Source organism: Hippoglossus hippoglossus, chromosome 9, assembly GCF_009819705.1.
Source record: "Hippoglossus hippoglossus isolate fHipHip1 chromosome 9, fHipHip1.pri, whole genome shotgun sequence".
NCBI classification, from domain to species: domain Eukaryota; kingdom Metazoa; phylum Chordata; class Actinopteri; order Pleuronectiformes; family Pleuronectidae; genus Hippoglossus; species Hippoglossus hippoglossus.
In genome coordinates this window covers 17,722,294-17,747,040 of record NC_047159.1, presented here as the reverse complement: position 1 = coordinate 17,747,040, position 24,747 = coordinate 17,722,294, and the positions used below count along the sequence as shown (strand labels likewise).

The 24,747-nt window shown below is 41.2% G+C and overlaps 2 protein-coding genes across 2 annotated transcripts; both read left to right on the top strand.

The window, feature by feature from the left end:
- The first annotated feature begins 1,969 nt into the window (after positions 1-1,969).
- erap2 (endoplasmic reticulum aminopeptidase 2) lies at positions 1,970-9,196 on the top strand. The gene is made up of 21 exons (XM_034594665.1): positions 1,970-2,120; positions 3,103-3,308; positions 3,404-3,590; positions 3,691-3,860; positions 3,973-4,111; positions 4,456-4,590; positions 4,683-4,803; positions 4,933-5,087; positions 5,205-5,318; positions 5,410-5,541; positions 5,853-5,984; positions 6,377-6,445; positions 6,538-6,713; positions 6,828-6,907; positions 7,004-7,187; positions 7,341-7,497; positions 7,608-7,792; positions 7,916-8,077; positions 8,205-8,345; positions 8,592-8,673; positions 8,885-9,196. The coding sequence occupies exons 2-21, from the start codon at positions 3,139-3,141 to the stop codon at positions 9,029-9,031; spliced, it is 2,838 nt and encodes a 945-aa protein (XP_034450556.1). The 5' UTR covers positions 1,970-2,120; positions 3,103-3,138; the 3' UTR covers positions 9,032-9,196.
- Positions 9,197-10,240: 1,044 nt separating this feature from the next.
- Positions 10,241-24,091, top strand: lnpep (leucyl/cystinyl aminopeptidase). The gene is made up of 23 exons (XM_034594660.1): positions 10,241-10,673; positions 12,790-12,884; positions 13,280-13,482; positions 14,659-14,770; positions 14,938-15,195; positions 15,285-15,475; positions 15,645-15,783; positions 16,387-16,521; positions 16,633-16,753; positions 16,887-17,038; positions 17,128-17,241; positions 17,808-17,939; positions 18,055-18,189; positions 18,981-19,141; positions 19,221-19,309; positions 19,400-19,583; positions 19,705-19,861; positions 20,114-20,298; positions 20,474-20,635; positions 21,115-21,255; positions 21,372-21,453; positions 21,612-21,748; positions 21,780-24,091. The coding sequence occupies exons 1-22, from the start codon at positions 10,646-10,648 to the stop codon at positions 21,741-21,743; spliced, it is 3,108 nt and encodes a 1,035-aa protein (XP_034450551.1). The 5' UTR covers positions 10,241-10,645; the 3' UTR covers positions 21,744-21,748; positions 21,780-24,091.
- Positions 24,092-24,747: the final 656 nt, after the last annotated feature.

Here is a 24,747-nt window from a genome sequence, read left to right as displayed (position 1 = left end):
CAGCTGACCTCCAGGTGACCCCTCCTGAAGTCCCTAACAATGCAAACCAGCAGAGTCCAGCCCAGCCTTTCCCCCACAAGATGGACCGGGGGGGCCAGAGACGCCAGGATGTCACCCTTCACCCCTCCTGACCCAGAGGAGGAAGAAGGACCATGAAGAGGAATATGTTATCATTAAAAAAATATTAAACTAGAATGGCACTTGGTGAAGCGCAAAACAAAGGCCCTCTCTCTCCTTAAATTCAATCAAGCTGCACCAAATTTCACACATTCATAGATTACACTTCACTAATTATATAATTTTCATCAAGATCCATAGATTCTTCCCTGGGAAAACAGTAAAAATGTCAACAACAAAAAAAACAAAAAAAACAATTCCCTATCCCACAATGTTAAAGACAGTGAAAAAGCGTTCCTGAATCTGCCCTCTGATTCCGATCTGCACTAAAATGTATGTGTGTTATGAGCCATACAACATTCCTACACTAAGTTTCATGGAAATCCGTCCAGTTGTTGTTGCGTAATCTTGTTTACAAACAAACAAACAAAGAGACAAGGATGAAAATATAACCTTCTTTGCAAAGGTAATAATGAGTTAATTATTACTTAATATATAAATGTAATGATTTTACAAAATGTGCATTAAAATTATATTTGCAAACTGCTGCTGTTGATGTTTTTCATGTAGTAATTTAGGTAGAAGGTGTCAGTCCTGTATATGCAGGCTGCCTCTGTCTTTCTAAAACATCTTTTGAAATTTGAAATATTCTCACATACTGATTCATAATATCCATCATCTATATAAGTCATGTTTTAGAGATTAAAAGCTCTTACCGGTCCATAAATAGATGATAGGAAGGTATAATAAACCTCTGGAAGACTCAGTCATGTCTGCTTTCATCAGAGTAGCTTCTGTCCCCTGTGGGTGTATGTGTGTGTGTGTGTGTGTGTGTGAAATGTGGGCATGCCATTTGGATTTGCCTAGAGCGTTGCATTATGGGGGATCAACATGTCTCATTGTTGTGACCTTTTACAATGGTATTCCCCCCACTCCCACCCCCCAGACACATACAAACTTAAACACACACACGTGCAGAGGGAGATAGAGAGGTAGAGAGGCAGTTACGAGCATGAAGATATATGTGCATTAATAAAGAAAGGAGAAAAACTGAGGACAGGACTTTGATGTGGACATTGGAGCGTCAGCGAGGAGTCATTTTGAACAACTAGGGACACACCTGCCTACGTCTGTTAGACTTGAGGTGAGAAACTGATCATATCAACGCAACCAGAACATTAGACAACACTTGTGGGGTGCACCTGCATACACACACACACACACACACACACACACACACACACACACACACACACACACACACACACACACACACATGAAGAGATGTTACACTCTGCTGACGTGGTCAGGTGGTTAATATCAAACCTAAAATAAATAAATGTTAAAATAAATAATACAATGATAAAACTGCTGTTCTCACAGCTTCTCTTCATTTTGTTGAAATTTTTTTATGATTACCGTAATTTAAGTCATTACATTTTGAGGCGAGTAACAGGAAGAATTAGTTGTAATTAGTTGTACTTAACAACTCTCCTGCCTCTTACCCTAACATTAACCATCACAACTGAATTCCTAATTCCAACCCTAACCCTGATTTATCCTGACACTAATCCAACCCTAACTCTAAACCTAACCCTGAAACCATGTCTTAACCCTCAAACAGCCAAAATGTCCTTAAAGGTCCAGGTATCTCACAAAAATATTAGTGCAAGTACAAACACACACACACACACACGCACACACACACACACACACACACACACACACACACACACACACACACGCGCGCACACACACACACACACACACACACACACACACACACACACACACACACACACACTGGCAGTTTATTTGCCTCTGTAGTGGGCGGGAGTTTAAAAGTGAAAGTGAAAGTCATTGTGGACAATAAGGAAGGATGATGAGGACGAAATGACTGAGCTAAAGCTTTCTGACATTTCTATCAACATGACCTCTGAATATATCACAAGACGGGCTTTATTTTACTTATTATAAGCTTTGAACAAACGTCTTCTCGCACAGTAAGTTACTGTTTCTGATCTCAATGTTACAGCTTCATGTTTTCAGTTTGGTTCAGTACAACAGCACGTGTTGCCTGACTTGAACTTCAGTTATGCCGCTGCAGCTGTTGTCACCTCATGCTCATAGATAGATCTGTCCTCTCCGTGTTTTGTCCGCGTGGAAAATCATGTGGTTCGTTTGTCACATGTTTCAGTCTCACTTGGGATGAGATGTGCTGCTGCCTGACACTTGTACTTACTTAGCACCACTTACTGTAAGCATGTCAACATTTCTTCCTTGGGCTGGAATCCAGAGAAAGTGTTATAGTAGTATTCATTTCTGCTACAGTTTTGTGATTGTGATTTATTGTGACCAACAACAACAACCAAGACACACCTGTCTGGAGAAAGCAAAGACCTCCACAGGGGCGGATCCTGGACCGGGGTCAGGGGGGCACTAACCCCAGCTAAAAATACGATTGGCCCCTGACGTGCCCCTGTGCTGTCAGTAGTATTCAAAAAATTGTTGCTGACTAAACAATTGGAAGAATAAATATGACAGCTTGTGAATAATTACAATTTTCTAAGCTTTTTGAAGTACAAAATGTGCTTGGTTAAGAAGCAATTTTCAAACTATGTTCAGTGATGTGTGGCTTTGCTCAAAGTTAAAGAGCTAGCAGTAAACATGGAATGACTTAAATGTACACTTTACTGAATCAGCAATTGTGCATGGATGTTGGACATATAATTGATGAACATATAATTCATAATCTGTGTAAATGTTGTCCCTTAAAAAAACCGAAGATCCACCACTGGACCTTCACTAAGTCAATGAAAGAATAATGGCTTTGTCTCATGCCTTTTAAGATAACAATGTCCTTCATCCTCCAATTATGTCTTTCAGGTCTGAGCAGAAGTTCTTGTGTGACATTTTGCTACAGCAACATCAGTGTCCAACACTCAAATCAGATGCCCCTTAGTTGCTCCCTCCATTTCATTTCAGTACTAGCTGTCATCCTGTCCCACAGGCTGGCCTTGGATGAAGGACATTTCCTCCACAATGTTATTGGTGACGCTGTTAGCACTGTCTCTACTTCACATGTCTCTGGTTGAGTGTCAGCCCACCCAGAATTCAAGTCCTCCAGGAGTACAACCTCCACTGGGTACCGATAATCTGTCCTTCCCCTGGAGCCGTCTTCGCCTGCCGAGGTACCATCACTTATGTTTTACATCCACATACAGGAAATCCACGAGAAAATTGGTTGAACTCTGTTTAAAAAGCAACTCATGTTTGTTTATCTCAGGTACATCATTCCTCTTCACTACCACCTCCTCCTACACCCCAACCTCACGAGTCTCAGTTTCAACGGCTCAGTGCGGATCGAGATCGATGTCCAGAATAATACTAACTGGGTTGTGTTACACAGCAAAAGTCTGCAGATCTTTAAAGCCACCATACTGAACCAGAACCTCGCTCATCTCTCTGACCAGGTAGCTGGAAGCTCATCATCTTAGACTGGCCATTTCATATTCATTGAGCATTTCATGACTTTATGGTGAAATTAAAATTTATTTGATCATCCCGTCACAGGTTCTTCCAGTTCTTCATAACCCGTCGCATGAGCAGATTGGCATTTTCTCTCCCAGGGTGCTCAGCAGTGGGCAAAAGTACTTCCTGCATATTGAGTTTGGGGCAGAGCTAGTAGAAGGCTTCAATGGCTTCTATAGTAGCACCTACAGAACCAGTACAGGAGAGACGAGGTAAGAGCTGAGATTATTTAAAATAAGGTTTGGTGAAATACCCGACACACGCAGGATCGTTACAATTATAACACAATTCAAAAATTCAAATACTGCTGATGTCTCTGTTCAGAACCTTGGCGTCAACTCACTTTGAGCCCACGAGTGCTCGCATGGCGTTCCCTTGTTTTGATGAGCCGAACTTCAAGGCCAACTTCTCTGTTCGGATTAGGAGGAGCCCAGAGCACATTTCTCTCTCCAACATGCCTGTAGTGAGTGATACACACGTTTCCTATTGGCAAGGGTATAACTTTGGATCATGGGGGGGTTAGGTCAAATGGTATGGTCAAATACCCTGGATGATTTCAAAATCATATTGTATTATGCTTGATATCCTTAGAAATAATACAATAATAATGTATGCATCATAGTCACCAGATAATACCAACTAGCTAGTTGCCAAATGTAGCTATAATGTTATTGGGGTGAGGGAAGTTATTTAGTTTGATTATTGGAGGGGTTACAACCACCCATCCCCCCCTAGCCTACATTTAGCTATTGTATACTTTCAAATATGTGTGAAAATTGGTTACAGTGAAACATCTGTGTAATTTAGGTCAAGACACTCGAAGTAAATGACAGCCTGCTGGAGGACTGGTTTGCTGTGAGTGTAAAGATGAGCACGTACCTTGTGGCGTTTGTCATCTGTGACTTCAGATCTGTCACTGCAACAACATCCTCTGGAGTGCAGGTAAGGCCTCCAACACAATTTAGATTTTCTCAATTCCTTGGTTAAATATACTACTTTATTATTTTTTTTCATGCATTGTTGTGGATCTATAGGTGTCCATCTATGCCGCCCCTGGGAAGTGGCATCAGACCCACTATGCCCTGGAGGTCGCTGTGAAAATGCTGGACTTTTACGAGGAATACTTCAACATTCCTTATCCTCTACCCAAGCAAGGTAAACCTTTATTTTAAATTTCTGTAAGTAAACCACTTATCTTTTGTTTGTCTCCACACTTCTGTCTCTTTTCTCTGTTTATCCTGTCACTTTCTACTATTACCTGTCCTGTGTTTTTCTCTCTCTCAGATCTGATCGCCATCCCAGACTTTCAGGTTGGTGCAATGGAGAACTGGGGATTGACCACCTACAGAGAGACAAGCCTTCTCTTTGACCCCCTCACTTCCTCTGTGTCTGATAAACTCTGGGTTACTATGGTGATCGGACATGAGCTCGCCCATCAGGTGAGTGTGACAGTGTACGCAGCAACTACACAAAGTCTGTTTATCTTGCTCGAATGCTCGTAAACCTCTTTATTACACAAACAGTCAGTGCCGTAACAGCCAACATCTCTCCTGCAGTGGTTTGGTAACTTGGTGACCATGGCGTGGTGGAACGATATCTGGCTGAATGAAGGATTTGCCAGATACATGGAGTTCATTTCAGTGGAGGCCACCTACCCTGAGCTCTCTGTGGTCTGTGCATCAGTCTAATTATTGATTCATTAATGGATATTAAAGAGCGGCAGAGAAGATTGATAACAGTGTTCTGTGTATAATCTTGCAGGAGGAATATATGCTGCACACCTGCTTTTTAGGAATTGGCCAAGATTCGTTGAATTCCTCTCGTCCAATATCCAGCGCAGCAGAGAACCCCACTGAGATCGAACAGATGTTTGACACAGTCTCCTACGACAAAGTAGGATTTCAGTCTTGTACATGTGATGTGCTTTCTGTCACAAAGAAGGTTAAACAAAGGATAATGGGTATCGTTAGGGATATATATAACCTGTGAAGATTTTTATAAATAAAACAAACATTCAATTAAAAAACAGCTATGTTATGTTTATGCTACTTTTTATTTATTGACCTACTCATGTATGAAATAATATGAAAACTGCCACCAGTCATACTCCTGTGAATCTATTGATATACAGAACATCTACTCTGACTCCAACATATAACATAACCTGCTGTGATTAAATTGACCTTTCCTCTCTCTTTCACCAGGGTGCGTGTGTCCTGCACATGCTGCGACACTTTCTGACCCATGATGTGTTTCAGAGGGGGATTGTGCGATACCTACGCAAGTACAGCTACAAAAATGCACACAACCAGGACCTGTGGGACAGTCTGACTAATGTATGAGCACAAACTACATTCAATGTGCAACTCACTGTGTGATCCTCTTGGAAAAGAAAAGTGAAGGGATAGCCTGAGTGTAGTTGAGTTTGTATTTGAGATGATGTTTACATGAAAGAGAGAATCATTGAGTCTGCTCTGAACTGGAGAGGAAGGGGATGACATCTTTTCTCATTTCTAGTATCATTTTCAAATAAAAATAAAGTATTTTCTTACAATAATATGAACCAACAGCTTCTATGAGGGCAGACATAAGTCATTAATAAACTAGAACACTGTTGTATGGTCAGTGGTAATGTAATGTACATGTGATTTGTGTTAAATGGACTAAACCATGGACTAAACCAGGGAATGTCATGCATTCAATGATTTAGTTTTATTTTGATTTTCAGACATGCTCAGAAGAAGACTTCATCTCAGGAAAACACTGTTACAGTGGCAGCCAGGCCACCAAGAATGCAGTGAGTAAACATAAAAAAAATAAACTCTCTTACCTCTGTCGCTGATTATAAATGTTACCGTCAGCGTGTGTTGAACCAGCTGTCTCCTACAGTACCTGTTTGCAGGAGAACATCTGAATCTGACGGCCATGATGAACACTTGGACTCTGCAGAAAGGTATTCCTCTAGTAACTGTGACGAGGAAGGGGAATCGTCTGCTGCTGAGACAGGACAGGTTCCTGAGAACAGTGCTGCCGTCTGACCCTCTCTGGCCCGCGCTGCAGAAGGGGTGAGCATGCACATGCACTCACAGCTGCATAACCTGCAAAACTTTGATTTCAAACAGCTCTTGAGTTCCAGTTTTAGGTTTTCGCTTATAAAAATACTTTCTGCTCTTGTATAGTTTTCTTTGGCATATCCCTCTGACATACAAGACAGATGCTTCCAGCACAATTCACAGACACCTGATGACAACGTACACAGGTAAGAGGGACGAGAGAACGCAAAATACAATTCATATCTTAATTTTTCCTTGGTGTGATATTGTTTTTCACCCCTTACTATGCATGTGCCTTTCAGACAGTGTACACATAGAAGAGGAGGTCAGTTGGGTGAAGGTAAACACTGACATGACTGGCTATTATGTGGTTCATTATGAGGACAATGGTTGGGATGAGATGACCAAACTGCTGAGAGAGAACCACACCGCTCTGAGCTACAAAGACAGGACTCAGCTGATACACAACGCTGTTCAACTGGTCACGTAAGCATCAAAGTGTGACTGTATTTGTGGGTCTGCGAGAGTCCGACTCCAGATACATTTTCTATGAATGCCTGTTGTTACACATAAATAAATCAAAACGGATTTGAATGAAATAGCACCCGACCATTCAAATAGTCTTGTATTTCTTTAAAGTGCAGGACACCTGCCGATAAATAAAGCCTTGGACCTGATTGGTTACCTGCCACAGGAGACGCACACAGTGCCTCTCCTCCAAGGACTGGGATATCTGGAGGCAATTTACCATGTGATTGAGAAGAGGAAGGAGTCTGAGCTAACACACAACCTGGGGGTAAGAAGACAAGCGTACACTCACTGTCTGATATTTATGTCAATGTCAGCATTAAACTGAGTGAGTGCGATGCTGACTTCATTTGAGACGGTGGTTGTGCTCTGGTGCAGACGTACATCCTGCGATTTTTCCGTGCCATTGTCGACCGGCAGACATGGAGCGACAGCGGCTCTGCGTCAGAGCGACGGCTGAGGTCAGCGGTCCTCTCTCTGGCTTGTCACCTGGAGGACCCTCGCTGTCTTCAGCTGGCTCGTCAGAGCTTCACAGACTGGCTAAAGTCAAATGGAACACTCAAGTCAGTCTAGATTTCATATTAACACACAACGATCAACAACCACTGATATAAATCTCATAAACACTAATCTGAGGTTTCACCTGGTCTTTAATATGCATGACGCTGCTTGTGTTTACCCTACAGTTTACCCACTGATGTGGCAGAGACTGTGTATTCAGTTGGAGCACAGGATGACCATGGCTGGGCCTCGCTCTTACACAAATACAACATCTCCCTCTCTGAAGCACTAAAACACAAAATCCTATGGGCTTTGACCTGCAGCAGAGACACCAGCAAACTGGAAAGGTACACTTTATTTTCTTCCTACTATATTTCTCCACACAGTTACTGTGATGTTGCAATCTTGTGGCTCTTATGGGGTACATTATCACAGTACTGCTGCCATCACTGTTTGTGTATGTGTGTGTTGCAGACTGCTGGAGTTGGGACTGGAAGGTAAGGTGATTCGATCTCAGGACCTGTCTTCTTTAATCGTGATGGTGGGCAGTAACCGGCAGGGACATCACCTCGCATGGAACTTTGTCAAAAAGAACTGGGACATGCTGGTTAAGAAGTTAGTATAACATACGGGCGACACTACAAATGAAAATCGGAACTGTTTTCAGTAAAACCATGTGATAGAAAATGCAAAACCCCTCTTCTTTTACTCATCAAATATATGTACTCTGGACTGCTCTTCTGAGTTCACTCTCCAATTCAAGTGAACTGGAAATTGGCGTCAGACTTTTGGACCCTCTTGTGTGTATTAAAGAGATATTTATTTCTAACTATCGTCACTGTTGTGTTTTCTGACCTGCAGGTTCCAGTTGGGCTCATCTTGTATCAGACACATCATCATTGGCACCACAGGCCAGTTTTCCTTTCCAGAGGAGCTCACCGAAGTAAATACACTCTAAAATCTTATAATCATTATTCCACAGGGCGATGTAGATATCAATCAGTATTGGCAATATCAGAAATACGTATATGTATTGATGGTGAAACAGTGAAATGTCAATTTGTTTTCAGTAAAATCTATTACATATTTTGACACTGACAAAGACTATAATACCTGTATGCATATTTCTAAATTCATGTGTGTTTGACCCCCAGGTACAGTCCTTCTTTGAGTCCATCAAAGAACAGTCATCTCAGCTGAGAGCTACTCAGGTTGCCCTTGACAACATGCAGAAAAATGTTCGCTGGTTTCAGAGGAACCTAGAGACTCTGAGGAACTGGCTCCATGAGCAAATGAAGTGAAACCCAGCAGGGATGGAGGTGATGGTTAGCGTTATCCACATTGAGGATGTTTTATGTGGTTTTGATTTTGTATCTGTGTTTTTATTTGTAAAACGTAATTTGCTTGACATCGCTGTACAGCGTTTTGTGGACTAATTTGATAAAATAAAAATATTATTAGTAGAACTGAAAGGAGAGCAGAGGTAGTGTGTGTGGGAGCCATGTTTGTAACGTGACTGTCAATGTGTCTGTGTGTGTGAGAGAGAGAGAGAGAGAGAGAGAGAGAGAGAGAGAGAGAGAGAGAGAGACCCATTCCAAATTAAGACATAAATAGATTCTTCACCAAATAGACAATAAAATGGTTCATTGTACCACCTTGGAGTGTTAAATGACACATGTCGTTGTGTTATTGTGCACATGTATTAGTGTAACCATTGTGTTTGCACTTGCGTGTATATATATCCTTGGTATTTGACATATGAACTATTCATTCCAGTGTTAAGGTTTGTGGTGCTTGGAGCATAAGGAGTATGTAGCTCCATAATAAACCCGGGAGTTTGAAATCAATACTAAATTTAACTGACAGCCAAAGAAGGGAGGCAAGAATTGGAGAGATATGGGCCGTAAACTTTGTGTTGGTTACATGCCAGTCAGTTAAATTTAGTATTGATTTCAAACCCCCGGGTTTATTATGGAGCTACTAACTCCTTATGCTCCATGCCGTAATCTAAGATCCTCCACCAAACGCTTACTAGTAGTTCCAAGTTAAGGCTGGTGAATAAGGGTGACTGCCATCAGGACCCTTTGGCTCTAAAATTCTTTGCCTGAAGAGATTCAACTTTAAAGGGTTTACCTGGTTTAAACAGATGATGTTTATTTTAAATATTTCTTTTCATGTTTTCTTCCTTAAGTTCTGTAGAAATAAAGTTGTATTATTATTATTATTATTATTATTATTATTATTATTATTATTATTATTATTATTATTATTATTATCATATATAATATTTAGGCATACAGGAATGAGTAATTCGTCATATTAACTACTTGTTTGTGGGTTCAATCATAAGAAGTGCAAATACGAACATATAAGGTTTAGTGTATATTTCAATGGGAACATGAACATGAAGTCCTCACAAGTATAATAAGAAAAGAGTGTGTGTGCGTATGACGCCCTGACACCGCCCCTAATCAATGTTGTCCAATAGGGTGCGAGTATCGTAATTTGATGGGCGGTTGTCAACAACTGGTCACAGAGGAAACAAAGTGACATTAACGCGTTCGTTAGTTTGCGATGCGTCTCGGGATAACAGTTGTTTGCGTATTTCTACCGCATCGTTGTGATTTGAGACAAGCCCCGCCGTGTTCCCGCTCTGTAAACAACCATGGAGGATAAAGTTGTGGGGACGAGCTAACGCCGGCCGAATGAATGTCTCTCCGTCGGCTGCAATTGTTGGAAGTTGTCTCGGTCCAAGCTAGCTACCTAGGAGCTAACGTCAGTGCGGTGAGGACGGGCGGCTGCTGCTGTGTGTTGTGAGCGTGAGGCAGCCTGAGGTGGGTCGTGGCCAGACACACGAACACATCGCGTCCGTGGACGTGTTCGGGACGAGAGGAGCTCTGTGACGCGTCTTCACCATGGATCCATTCGACAGCAACAGTGCAGGTAAGGAAGTAGGATGTGTACAGCAGCAGGCCAGCTAATAACTGACAGGACATTAGCTGCAGGCTCTCTGGCAGGGACATTTACCGGAGGACACATGGCTGGACTCGACTACTGGAAACCCTAATGGAAGCTGTGTGTCTTGTTGTTGTTGTTGTTGTTTTTTACAGTTCAGGGATTCTCAGAAGCTAACTTCATCACATTGTCAGTGTGTTGACAGAGCTGCAGAGTCATGAACAAATATTTGTCTGCACATGACTGTTTCTTCTCCTCAAAACACAAAGCAGATTTTTTACATTTAGTCGTTTTTTTGGTGTAACAAAGATACAAACACGTCACTGTTCAAGGCTCAGATTGTCTGTTCAACCACAGCAGCACTGTTTGCCCATTTGGTTTGATAATGTTTTGTCTTGGTGTGGAGAGCTGATAAGTGAAGCTCCCTCAGCTCTGGCTCCAACCAGCAGCCAGCTCCTTTATAACCTCTGCTATGGCCCTAGTGCGTCCAGGGCTTTATTAAAACAAACAGAAAGGCCAGAGTACACACAATAAATGTGGATTTATTTCAGGTTTCGACCTGGAAGCAGCAAACACCAAATCACAGCAGTTGGACTTCCTCTTTTTTTGTGTGTGTGTCTGTGTTCTCTTTTCAAGCTCACATTTCACAATCACTTTGAGAGATAGACAAAGGCAGAGCTCATTCTTCCTTGCCATTTTTCTCCACCATCCAACCAACAGATGACAGTTTGTTCTTACTCAGTATGAATCAGTGTATATACACTTGTCCAACTCACCCAAATATTTAACTGTAGCTCTGTGACTCTAACCCTCAAGGCCTCGCGCCTAAAAAATGTTTTCAGAAAACAGGAAGAGCACAGTCAGCAGCTAACATGCCTTACTGCTGTATTTACATACACACTTACAAAAGAACAAATCTTCAGGAGTTGTGTGTTATTCACATTCATTCTAGATAATAACTGCCATGCGCCTCTCTCATCTTGGTTATATGATATAACTATCAACATAACAGTATAACAATACCCCTCAGCTGTCATTTAAGTTTGATGTGTGTTTTTTGGGGAGGGTCTTATTTTTATCATACCCTTCTCTGGCTATTACACATTACCTACTACTTAGATCCAGCCTATTTTTAAACATTCCTACCACAGCGCGGAAGTCCAGACATTGACACAGTGACAGCCTATAGAGTCATATCAGAAACACTGCACAGGACAGACCCGGAGCTAAATTCACCTCTCACATTTCTGAGCACTTGTCTTCCATTTGTGGAGTCACAGCTCACTTTTTCTTGGCGTCGTCGTGTTTCTGTGAACACGGTCTGCATCCTGTTCATTTCCACTTAAATTCATCACCCACTGAGACTGAAAAAAGCATAGTCTTTAACTCGTAAAAGCATGAATGGAACGTGAGGCAGAATGGGTGATATGCACTGCATAGCGTTTTACCACTTTGGCTATAATCAAATTAGGAAGTTGAACATGCTTCTGATTGTTTCAAGAATTACTTAGGGGAGAATGGGGAAGCTGGGAAAATCACATGGTTTTTCTAAGAGATAGCTCTTCTTATAATGCTGATGCTGCAGTTTAGATTGGGGAAATGTAGACTTTAAAATTCAGTTACACATGACATGGTCAGATGAAGAATATTCGTTGTATTTGTTTAGTTTTAAAGCAATTTTAAGTTCTTTCTCGACACTGTGGTTGAATTAATGCACTTGGAAAGAAATTGGGGGATTTATGTCTTTACAGACTTTGTAATACCAATACTTTAATGTTGCTGCTTTATCAGCTATTTAGGTCAAAGTATCAGGAAATACTGCGTGAGGTTTACTAACAGGAAACTGAAGAACGCCCCTGCTTTGTTACATGTTGCTTTATGTTGCCTGCAGAATCAATGACAGCAACAAGCCTTTGTGTCACTTGTGTCTTGCTGCCACTGTAAAACCCTGAACTAACCCTAAAACACAGTGCGCACAGACTGCCTTTATACTGTCTATGTATGTATCAGTGTATATAACCATCTTGAATATGCTCTCTTCGTCTTCACACCTTTCTCATTTCCTCTTTCTGTAATTCTTCCGTCTGCTTTCTCTTCTCTCTAGAGCGAGCCAATCTGCCCAGGAACATGATTGAGAACAGCATGTTTGAAGAGGAGCCTGATGTCGTGGATTTAGCCAAAGACTCCGCTGCATTTCCGGTACGCTCATTTCATCGTATGCCATGCATGCAATGCACGCCTTCACTTCAAGGACCCAGTCTGGCTCATTAATTTGCATATCTCAGAAATACATATTAGCTCCGCACTGCAAATTCCCCACAAGTGCTTTCATCTGCGAATCTGATAATGTTAATACATTGGCTATTGGCAATATAAATAAAGATCATTTAATTTGAGGATGACTCACACTTTTGGATAGCAAGTGATGTTTATTTGCACTCTTTCAGTTCAGAAAATAAATCTGTAAATTTGATCTAATCTTTGGAATGCACACACCCCTGGTGCGAGTTTCTGTCAGTTAAATCCATGTATTAACATCATACTGCACAGATTAACTGGAGAATAAAGGTGTGTACTTTGCACGCTCTCGGCAGACGTTTCCTGCTCTTGACCCAGATGAGGTGGTGTTTGAGCCTCGTAGCTCACGGCTGCTTGTTCGAGGCCTGGGAGAGAATGAAATGGACGAGGATGAGGAGGACTGTGAGTCTTCAGCCCGTCTGTTGGGCATGTCCTTCATGAACCGTAGTACTTCTCACAGACCCAACTCTTCCCCGTACACAAGACAGAATCCACCCAGGTAATGCAATGTTTGACATTTGGGTCGGGTGCTGTGTATCATGTTGACATAAAGATCTTTTTCCAGGAAGGTTTGCCTCACCACATTAATTTTTCAGAGCATTCCTGTATAAGTAATCATGCATGCAATATCATCTGTCATAAGCATCTGTGGAACCTGGTGAAGAATACAAGAAATGAATGTATATATTTTTTGGTGACACATTATAAGCCTTTCCTCTTGAGCCTCATTAACTGTAGATGAAAGTAACAAACCCATAACAGCAGTTGACATTACCACAGGTAATCTCTGTTAGCTCAATAACAACTGTTTTCTGCATTTACATAGAATCATAAAACAACCTGTGAGTGTGTTGGTGAACAACCAACTTCGTTTACAGACAAGTATTTCAGGCTCTGTCAGAAACCTTGCTAAGTAAAGAAGGAAATCCATGCCAAAAAGAGTTCATCATTGCTCATCAGATAAAGTCAATAAATCATAAATTTGCCCTGAGAGTCAGTGTAATATGACAAATCATTGTAATCTCTCACCCAGCTTTCACAAAATCCAGTATAAATGCATGGATATCTAACATCTGCAACAACAATATACTCTTTAGGGTATGTTACGTTTTGTGTTTCCTGAACAAGAAAAAATATCAATCTAATATAATCATATTACTAGACAAAATAATTACAGGACATGTACAGTCCTGCGTCATAGTGATGCAACGGAGCACACAAAGTGAATCTGATCTGTGTGTACATTTCAAGCTCCCTCCACAGATCCACCTCATGAATCAATCGGCACAAAGGAAAGTTTACTCAGACTGGTTTTCAGCAAAGAACAAAACCGGTTGACCTTGTTTATGTTGGGAAGACCTTTCAGAAAAGATCAAGCTTTTTTCACACTGACATTGAAACTGTTGCAATCACACTTTTTCCTGGTATAATAGTTTACTGTGTGCATATAAAATTTCTTCAGGCTTCAGTTTCCACATGATGCAAATACTGAAAAAAAGATGTAATGTTAAAGGATGGCATGGGAATGGGCTTATGTCCACTGAGCAACAGAGTACCAATGGGAAACTTACCTTTCACTCAGTCCTCCACAGTGTCACTGTCCACTCCTTTAAAAATACTGCTGCTTTTTTGCATCCTTTTTTAATAAGTGTTGTAAAACTCTCCCTGGTTTCAGGTCATGTTCACGACCCTCAGCCCGGACCATGGTTGTATGTGTGTTATTCCTTGTTATAGTGGCCTCTATGACCATGGTACTGTACTTCCTACCTGGATGCACCTTCACCAAAGTAAGAAAACCATTCCCTATTTCTGTCTGGGTTGCTTTTGCATTACCATGAATGATTGTTTATATGCACTGAGCAAATATCTTTTTCAGACATTTTCTCCTTATTATTTCTCTGTCATGTTCAATCACACACCTATTTCCCTGGCTCAACCCTCTATCCTATTGCAGGCAGGTTGTCGTAGACCAAACAAGACCACTCCCCAGGAGACAGTCTACCCTATTGCCACCAATGGCGAACTGTTTCCATGGGCCCAGTTTCGGCTGCCTCATAGCATACGTCCTCTCAGCTATAACCTCACCCTTTGCCCTGACCTCGACAATATGACCTTCACTGGGCGCACTGTCATCAACATGTATGTGCTGCACAACACCAAGCGCATCATCCTGCACAGTGACAAACTGCACTTTACCAAATCTACCTTCAAGGTGGGATTGGCTCATCCATCATTGTACACAGAACTGTATACTTTTTTATGTTATGTACTAATCGTCAACTGATAATTTCTCTCTTCCAGCTGGGTGATGGAGAGGCCAGTGATGTGACTATACTGGAGTACAAACCCAAACAGCAAATTGCTGTTAAATTATCTGCAGAGCTGAAGGCAGGCCAGTACTGTGTTCTGACCCTGGATTACACTGCCAACCTCTCACACACCTATGGTGGTTTCTACAACAGCTCCTACACTGATAAAGATGGAAACAAAAGGTATGCTTTACTAACAGTCTCTGCTGTGAGTAATTAAGCTCAAGGATTACTAACAGTGCTGTAAAAAATAAGTAAAATACTTAAATTGATCCGTTTTTTAATTATTTTTACCGCATTTATCTAAATTGCTATTTCAACATAATCATGCTCGTCTCTCTTTTGTCACCAGTGTTCTAGCAGCAACCCAGTTTGAACCACTATCAGCCAGGGAGGCCTTCCCTTGCTTTGATGAACCAGCTTTCAAAGCCACCTTTCTGATTACAATCAACAGAAAACCAAACTACATGACTCTTTCCAACATGCCTTTGGTACTGTAACATTACTAAAGATCTGTTTATCTTAACAATATGTAACCAAGTGTTGAAACACCCTGCTTTCTAAATGGGTTCTTCAATATTATTTTGTTGACAAATTTTGTTCTACTCTCGAATTCAAAGAACTTGAAGGGCTTGTAGTATTTGATAATTGAATTTAAAACTAAAACAATGACAGCTGCTCATTTTCATCCTTTTTGTAAAAATGGTCAAAGCAAGTGACTTTAAACAGAACCCAGGTTTGAATTACATTTGGTTTCAATTGTGGGACATTTCATTTTCCAAATACAAGTGACACTGTCAAAGAAGCTTTCTGAATGTAAAGTTTAAAAGCAAGAAACAGGATGTATCAGTGTCTGTGTTCAGCATCACCACCTTACAACAGATGCTAAGTGTTTATAGGTTTTAATTATTACTAGCGTGTGACTACATCGTTAGTCACACGCTGTTGATATTTAAGTCAACAGACTACATAATGGTACTGTGTGTTTGCAGTACTGAATTCCACAGCAGTCTCATTACAACTTCCAAATTCACTTTGGAGGATAATAGCAACCTTAGGTCTTAGTCATCTTGTCTCTGTGCTGTGTGTTTCAGGCTAAATCCACACTCCTCTCTGGGGGCCTCATCCAAGATGAGTTTGAAAAAACCACTGTCAACATGAGCACCTATCTGGTGGCCTTCATCATTGCTAATTTCACCCCGATCAGCAAAAATGTCTCAAAAACTCAAGTAGGTCTGACACAAATATAACTGAGTTTTGTTTCCAGTTCTGGCTTTATATGATCTACATATGTTTGAGGATGTGTAACTGCTGATAAACTTTCTGGATGAATCGTTTAGGTATCTGTGTACTCTGTGCCAGAGAAGAAGGAGCACACTGACTACGCTCTGGAAACAACCTCCAAACTGCTGGAGTTCTACAATAACTTCTTCGAAATAGACTACCCCCTCAAAAAACTAGGTGAGTACACACACTTACACATTTCACACAACGTGTACAATGTGTATACACATGGTGTTTTAACCTCCTCTGATTGTTCTTTCTTTTCTCCACTGTTTACACACTCAATATGCTCATTCTTTCTCTTTGCCAGACTTGGTAGCCATCCCAGACTTCCTGGCAGGAGCCATGGAGAACTGGGGACTCATCACTTTCCGTGAGACCAGCCTGCTTGTGGACAAACAGTCGTCCCCTCTGGAGAAACAAGTTGTTGCTTCCGTCATAGCGCATGAGCTCGCTCATCAGGTAATTTTGTCTGCCTTTTGTGGTTGTGAAAGGAGCAGAGACGGTGAAGATGATGCAGGCCGTAATCTATCTCTGATGTTGTGTTGCAGTGGTTTGGAAACTTGGTGACTATGAGCTGGTGGAACGACCTGTGGCTCAACGAAGGCTTTGCCACTTACATGCAGTACATGTCACTGCAGACAGTGTTGCCTCAGCTGGACATTGTAAGCTTTGGCATCTGGATTATAAATTACTTCTTACATAAGCCGTTTCAGACAGGAACTTTCAGAATCTCTGGAGAATTGGGTCCGTATTTTATCCAGAGGTTTATTTTCACACACGAACAACGCAGCAAGAGATTCTCCGCTCAGACATGTTCACAACAGGAACACATCTTCTGGAGGATTCAGACGAGGGGTGGTGCATCAGGCAGAGACAGGATGTAACGTATTCATTCATCTGCGGAGATCATGTGTGTTTGTTTACATCACATCAACACCGGCATTGGCTATTATCTTTTAACTTTTGCATCTGTTGCATGTTAGAAGCGTCATCATCGGCTCCTTCGGTCTTTCTGCTGACTTTATTTTAGGGTGCCAGGCAGAGAAACTCGGCAGAAACTCTGGAGGCACTCACTCGGACATTTGCGTTCACACATACAGCCCCTGTGGAGAAAGTCTGTTGGATCTCTGGAGTTCAGTGCATGTTTGAAAGCAGATCTACTTCCAAGCAGATCATGTTGTGTGCTTCACTGTGTGTCTTGGCAGTAAGTCTTGTGTTTGTTTTGCAGGGTAATTTGTTCCTGGCAGTGCGTTTCAGAGCCATGGACAAAGATGCACTTAACTCCTCCCACGCTGTGTCGACAGAGGTTAACACAGCGGAACAGGTGGAAGAGATGTTTGACTCTGTCTCCTATGAAAAGGTACACATTTATATGCAATATGTAACCAAATAAATAGAACGTTTTCATTAATTAAACAAACACCTATATGCAGCAGACCTTTTTTTCGACTGAGCCCCACTCTCTCTGTCTTCAGGGTGCATCCATTCTTCTGATGCTGAACACGTCCCTGCCAGGGGATCAACAGTTCAGAAAAGGGATCATTCAATACCTAAAACAGTTCAGTGGATTAAACACAGACACGGACGACCTCTGGAACAGCCTTACACAGGTGTGTGTTTGTGTGTTGGTACAAGCCACTTTCATAGATTTTATTGGACACTACAGCAGCAGAAAATGACTTATGAGAATGTTGATAATGTTAAAATGTGACAGGAAAGCCAGAGCAAAGGACACTGTAGATGTAAACAGTAGGTTGGGTAACTGCTGTCAAAAATGCTTCCACCCAGTTTATTGGCAAAATGTCGACTCATTACTTTCCTTTGCTGCTTCTGTAGATTTTGCAATTTGCACCTAGTCTTGCACAGGTCATCTGAACGTTTGACATCATACGACTAGTCCTAAATGCCAGTTTGTGTGAAAATGGCACTAAATTGTTGAAACAAGAAAAATAAATGGAAAATGGACCTGTTTCCTGCCGAGGAAGTTCAAAGTGAAAGCATGTAATCTGAGCAGCAGTGAGTGTATGCACCAGCCTATGTAGGCATCTATTACTATTTTGATAATGCACTCTTAAAATAGTAGTGAAATACTCCAGCACTGACTTCAGACCAGGATTTTGTTTGGCAGTCTAGTAATTGCATTCTACTGTACTAAGATAACCTTGACCACACCTTATTTTAAGAGCAAAATGCCCGTGGGGCTAACCCCTACTTGCTTTGGGGTCATATGGTTAAGCCCAAAGGCTTTTACGAATTCACAGAGTTTGGGTTGTTGATCAAAAGATTTCCAAGGTTTGGATGGAATCTGTGAGCTGTGTAAACAGTTTGAGGATATCTCACTTATTTTTGCTTCAGAAAAGAAAAGCAGCATAGACTTTGTATTTCCTCTTCCTTTCCGCAGGTCGAGGTGTCGACACAGCACCAGAACGTGTCAGAAATGATGAGCTCATGGACATCACAGAAAGGCTTCCCATTGGTCACTGTAAGCCGCAAGGGAGATCAAGTGACCCTCACACAAGAGCACTTTCTCCTCACATCTGACAATGCCATCCGTACTTCCAGGTGTGTAACGTTACCACACACTTACACTAACAGTTCAAAGAAAGATACCACAACCCTAAATATACTGTGTACTCTGTAGCCTGTGGAATATACCGGTGACGTACGTAAACGACAGGTGTAGTTTGGCCCCTGAGTGCAGACAAGTTTTTAATCTGAAGACAAAGACAGGTAAAACAAGTGTTCTTCTAGATTAAGTTTCTGAATCTTTGGTCTGTCAGTCATGTCACATTGTAAATTTGTCTTTGTTTGTGATTTTAGGCACTTTTAAGCTGCCAGAAAGTGTAAAGTGGCTGAAATTGAACTACAGAAACACAGGCTTCTACATCGTCCACTACGGTGATGAAGGCTGGGCTGCCCTTAAAGATGCTTTGTCCAACAATGTCAGTGTTCTTACACACGAGGACCGTGCCGCGCTCATACACAACATCTTTGCTCTCTCCAGGTAAGAGGGACCATTCAGAAATTGTCAATGTAATTGCTTTCAAGAATCACAAGTGGAGGAGCATTGTCCAGTTCTTTGCTCTCCATCTCGCTCCTCACTCACTTTCCTGTGTTTTCAACAGATTAGGACGTGTATCCTTCAATCAAGTCCTCACTCTGTTGAACTACATGTCCAATGAAACAGAGACTACTCCTGTGATGGAAGCCTTGTTACAGCTCAATAGTATATACAGGCTGCTGGACAAAAGACAGGAGCATGGTCTCGCAGCCCGTATGAAGGTTTGTATGTGTGTGATATCCCTGAATAACAAACTATCATGTGATATCAGTGAACAGGTGCAAAACGCTATGGCAGACACCAAGATACCGAACTGGTGTAGTGAAGGAAATTACCTCCACAGAAAAACACTGGTACACTTGTGCACCACTGTTTCTCACAGCGTGTGCCAACGTGAAAATAGAGCCAATTAGTTGAGGTAAGTTTGTGTGTACTAATGTTATTGTCAATTTTGTTTCTCTTACACACAACAGAATTATATTCTGCAAAATTTCGGTTCTCTGATGGACAATCAAACATGGGGAGAGGAGGAGAGTGTGTCCAAACAGGAGCTGCGCGCAGCCCTTCTGGAGATGGCGTGTAGTCTGAATCAAGAAAACTGCATTCAGCACGCTAAAGCCCTGTTCAAACAGTATATCGAGTCCAATGGGACTTTACGGTACGTAAAGCACACAAAAAAACGTTATTTTGTTTGACCTGGTCAGGGTCATGGTGGACACAGGGTAAGCAGTGTAGGACACATATTTTTACAGATAAAAATTATCTTTTGAGTTGTCGGAGTCTGGAGCAGATATAAGTTTGCATATTTATTCCTCCTTTTTGTATTTCTGTAGGATTCCAGGTGATCTGCAGCGAGTTGTGTTCACTGTGGCTGCTCAGTCAGATGAAGATTGGGAGACTTTGCTTCACATGTATGAACACACCACCTACGATGCAGAGAAGCGAAAGATGCTACAGGGGCTAGCATCCACTCAGAATACACGGCAGTTAGTGTGGTAAGTGAGCGTATGTGTCTGTGTTTGTTAATACTGAGGCCGATCATGACAGAATCCATCAATGTCACTATTTTATTATTTATTTATTCATTCAACAAACATCTATTTGCTGCTGATCTGTTGTGGATACATTATGTTGTGGACCCATTGTCTTTAAATTAACACAAAACTACTTTTACATTCCTTACTTTTAATAATAAACTTATTCACTGATATATTCACAGAAACAAATACAAATGAAATACAAAGTCTGCAATAAGCTAATATCGGCCAATACATCAGCATGACCAATTTATTGGTGTAATTGGAGTAAGTTAAAGAATGAGATTTACTACATCCCCAGAGTCAGGACCAGGAAAGTCTTTGAAGAGTTTGGAAAATAATCTATCGAGATCCTGTGTGGAAGTGATGATCATGAAGTGAGTGTTGATGATGCACTGAGGAGGATTTGAAGAGAGCATGTTTTCCGGTCTCTTTAGGATACTAAAAGCAGGTCTAAACGGGAAAAACATCCAGGCACAGGAGTTGCCGTTGGTCATCAACACCGTGATTAATGGCTTCGCTGGCTACTTGTTTGTCTGGGATTTTGTCCAAGAGAACTGGGACCGACTCATAGAAAAGTGAGTGGGCCCTTTTCAGCTTCACATGTCTTATTACTGTGAATACATCCAAGTATTATCTCAAATGAACATGAAAAGATTAAATATAATCAGCATCATTGTGCTTTGGGCTGTAGGTTTCCTCTGGGCTCTTTTGCCATCCAGTCAATCATCAAATCTGCCACCTCCCAGTTCTCTACACAGGCACATCTTGACCAGGTATGTTTTCTCTGCAGGATACATTGATAATGGATTTGAGGCTCTGTGCACTTGCTTGTAGGGAGTCGTTAAGAGATCATAGAAAGCTTCTTTTGCTTTATTCGATGTCTGCTCTGATCTGGCAAACATCTGAATGTGTGTCTTTGTATGTGGTGCAGGTTCAGGGTTTCTTCTCAGGCCTGAAGCAGCGCGGTTCTCAGATGAGGAGCGTACAGGAAGCTTTGGAGACAATCAGGCTAAATCTGCGCTGGATGGACCGGAATCTACCTACACTCCGAAAATGGCTCTAATACAGGCACTCCATCAGGTCTCAGCCTCACTAGCAGATAACTGGAGCATGTAGTCAATCAACAGCAGTGTTTGCACTCCTGTAGGACTGTCTCCTAACTCCCTTTATCCAGGCCAGAGAACTAAACAAAGCCAGAGGCTGTCTTCGACCCGGCTGGACAAGGTTCTCTAAGATTGGTCCTGTATGTTGTATTTTTTAGCTCAGGGTGGCTCTGATTGTGTGTTTGACAGGAGGTTATCAGATGCCAACACACTCACTCCAAATACTTAATGCTGTCGACCAAACCCCTCCACTGCAGCTCTCATGTAATCCTTAAGCCTGAGCAGACAATCACTCTTCACCCAAACGTCTTTGGCTCAGCTTTCTCTCAGGCACTTCACTCCATGAGCTGTATAAATGGGCACTTCAACAAGAGCGAGCGTTAAGAATGTCACTGATACTGTTTTATGTCTGTAAACTCAGTCAGTCCTGGACTTTCTCTCAACTGTAGGATGTATGTAGATGCAGCAGTCAGCGATGAGAAGTTGAAGTTGCTCTAGAGACGTCAGTTTTCTTTAAATCAAACCGACCATGTATCGCTGCCTGAAACATTTACTATATTAGTCATGGTTTGGCTGGTAGATTGATTGGTAGCTTAAAGTACCAAACCTGTTACAGCATCAATCGAATGTACTGACAAAACCTTCCCACTGTGTACAGCAGATGGCGCACTGCAGCACAGGTTTGAATCGACAACCAATGTGTCTTAGGTGAGGGCTGGCAGCGCACACTGGAACCAAATCTTTTTTCTTTCTTTCTTTCTTTCTTTCTCTCCTCTTTCTTTTCCTCTCCTTTCCTTTTAGTTTCCTTACTTCCTTCCCTACTGTCAGTCATGAGCACAGTTTCTCTGATCTTCGACTTGTATGTTATTAGCTTTTTCCGTGTGCAGTGCAGTCACTGTGTGGACTCCTTCTTTAACGCGTGTGCTTATAAACTTGTAATTATAATGTAAATATGCTCAACCCCTCCACAAACCCTTTTCCCTGCGATTTTTGGATGTACCATTTTAAACCCCCTGACTTTTAACGTTTTGAGATTTGCTTTCTGTCGTGTGGGTGTATATAGTGTAAAGGGGGTCACGTATACCTAGAATTGATCTAGAGTCTTGGTCAAGTACTTTTTACTGTACAGTATTTCCTGATTTCAACCCCCAGGAGGAGGTCCTTAGCCGAAGAATGTTTGTGTTTTAAGGGCTATGCATATTGAAGATACAGTGTGTGGATATTGAAGATGATCTATATTGGGCATGTGTCAGCTCATCAGCCAAATGAAAATGCATAGGTCTAAATTTCCTCCAATGTTAACCAGAATGAAGAGAAGCCTATAGCTATTTATTAAGATTTGCTCCAAGATGTTATTTAAGTACAGTTGAACACTCGTTCTGAGCTTTATTTAAGTTGGTAGTTATTCTCTTAGTCACTGTCATATTATCCAGGATAATTGATCTCAAAAAGATCTGTTGATTTTCTGTTGTCATTTGTTTTTCTGACATTTTGATTCATGAGGCTTGTTTCTAGTTGTCATATTACTATCAAAGCTTTGATGTGTCATTTATGTGGCAGGAAGTCAATACATAGGTAACAATACCTCCCTGACCCTGTGAATGAGTGGGAAACAAGTGTGGGACCATGTGGTTATCTCTGCCCTTTAGTGACTCCAATCGGTTTTAATGAAGCTCAAAATGAGAAGGCATAGTGACACGATACTGCAGGGGGCACCTGTCTGTCAACTGCCTCCCCAGGTAAACAGTAGGGGGCAGCAGTAGGATGAGTCATAGTACATAGAGACATAGAGATTTGATTTCGTACTATTGCGTAAATTAGACTTTACCTAAAGAATCTTACTGTGGTTTAGATCTGTCTACATACAGTATTTCCATCGACTCACTCTATCCAGTCAGTCAGTCTGTGCGATAATGTCTTTAATTGGAATTTAAAAATATGCCTTTAACCGCACATATAATACTTTAAAATCCAGGAATCAGTTCAGTTTTATGTAAATAGGGATGTAAAACAGATTTTAGCACCATATTTTCTGTCAGAAAATAACTGATCCATTTGAAATCAGTTGTAGGAGGTTTTCAGAGACTGGAGTTTTAGATCCCATTCTTACTGATTAGGTACGAGGTTCAGTCACAGTCGTGGATTCAGCGATGAGAGAATAGTAGTAGATTAGACGACCACATGTACAGTAAAGCTGATCAGATCCTCTTCGTTCTTGCACTGAGAAAAAAAATGCTGCAGATGCTTTTAAAAATGTGTTGATGTTTATGTGAAGAAAATATTAATAAAGTTGTTTTATGAAAATGTTGGACTTTCTGTTATGGTTCTTTACTCAACATACATGTTTTTTTTCTGTTTGTCTGTTAAAGTTAGCAGCATGACACACAAAATCCTAGACGGATCACCATGAAACTATCCAGGTTGTTTTATTTCCACATTAACATTGTGAGATTTGTCATAATTTTCATTGATTTCCCAGAGACTTATTCAAGGATCTTGATGAAAAACACCAGGCATGTTTAGGGTCTTGTCTTGGTTTTCTGAATCTGATGGACAAAAATGTAAATTCCAATTTTTTTTTAAATTGTTAACTGAAAAAAAATGTTTGAGTGCGAGTCCATTGGTCTAAGTTATGGATGCATTCAAATTATTCTTAGTGGCATTTACTTTTGCACTAAGTAGCACTAACATCATTAATACTGAGAGGATACTGTCTAAACACAATGCAGCTTGTGTGCAGGCATTTACTTGTATAGTGAATTGTTTCATGATGTGTCTCAGTTGAACCACTAGATGCCTTTCTTGCTCTTCTAGAAACTTGCTCATTTGCTCTCATTCATGTTGTCAATAGGGTGAGATACTGCACACATGTAAAATCCTTTACATGTTTGACCTATACTCTGGAGATGATATTGGGAATTATATTTTTTTTAAAGCCTGAATCTTCAACTTCATGTCAATGTT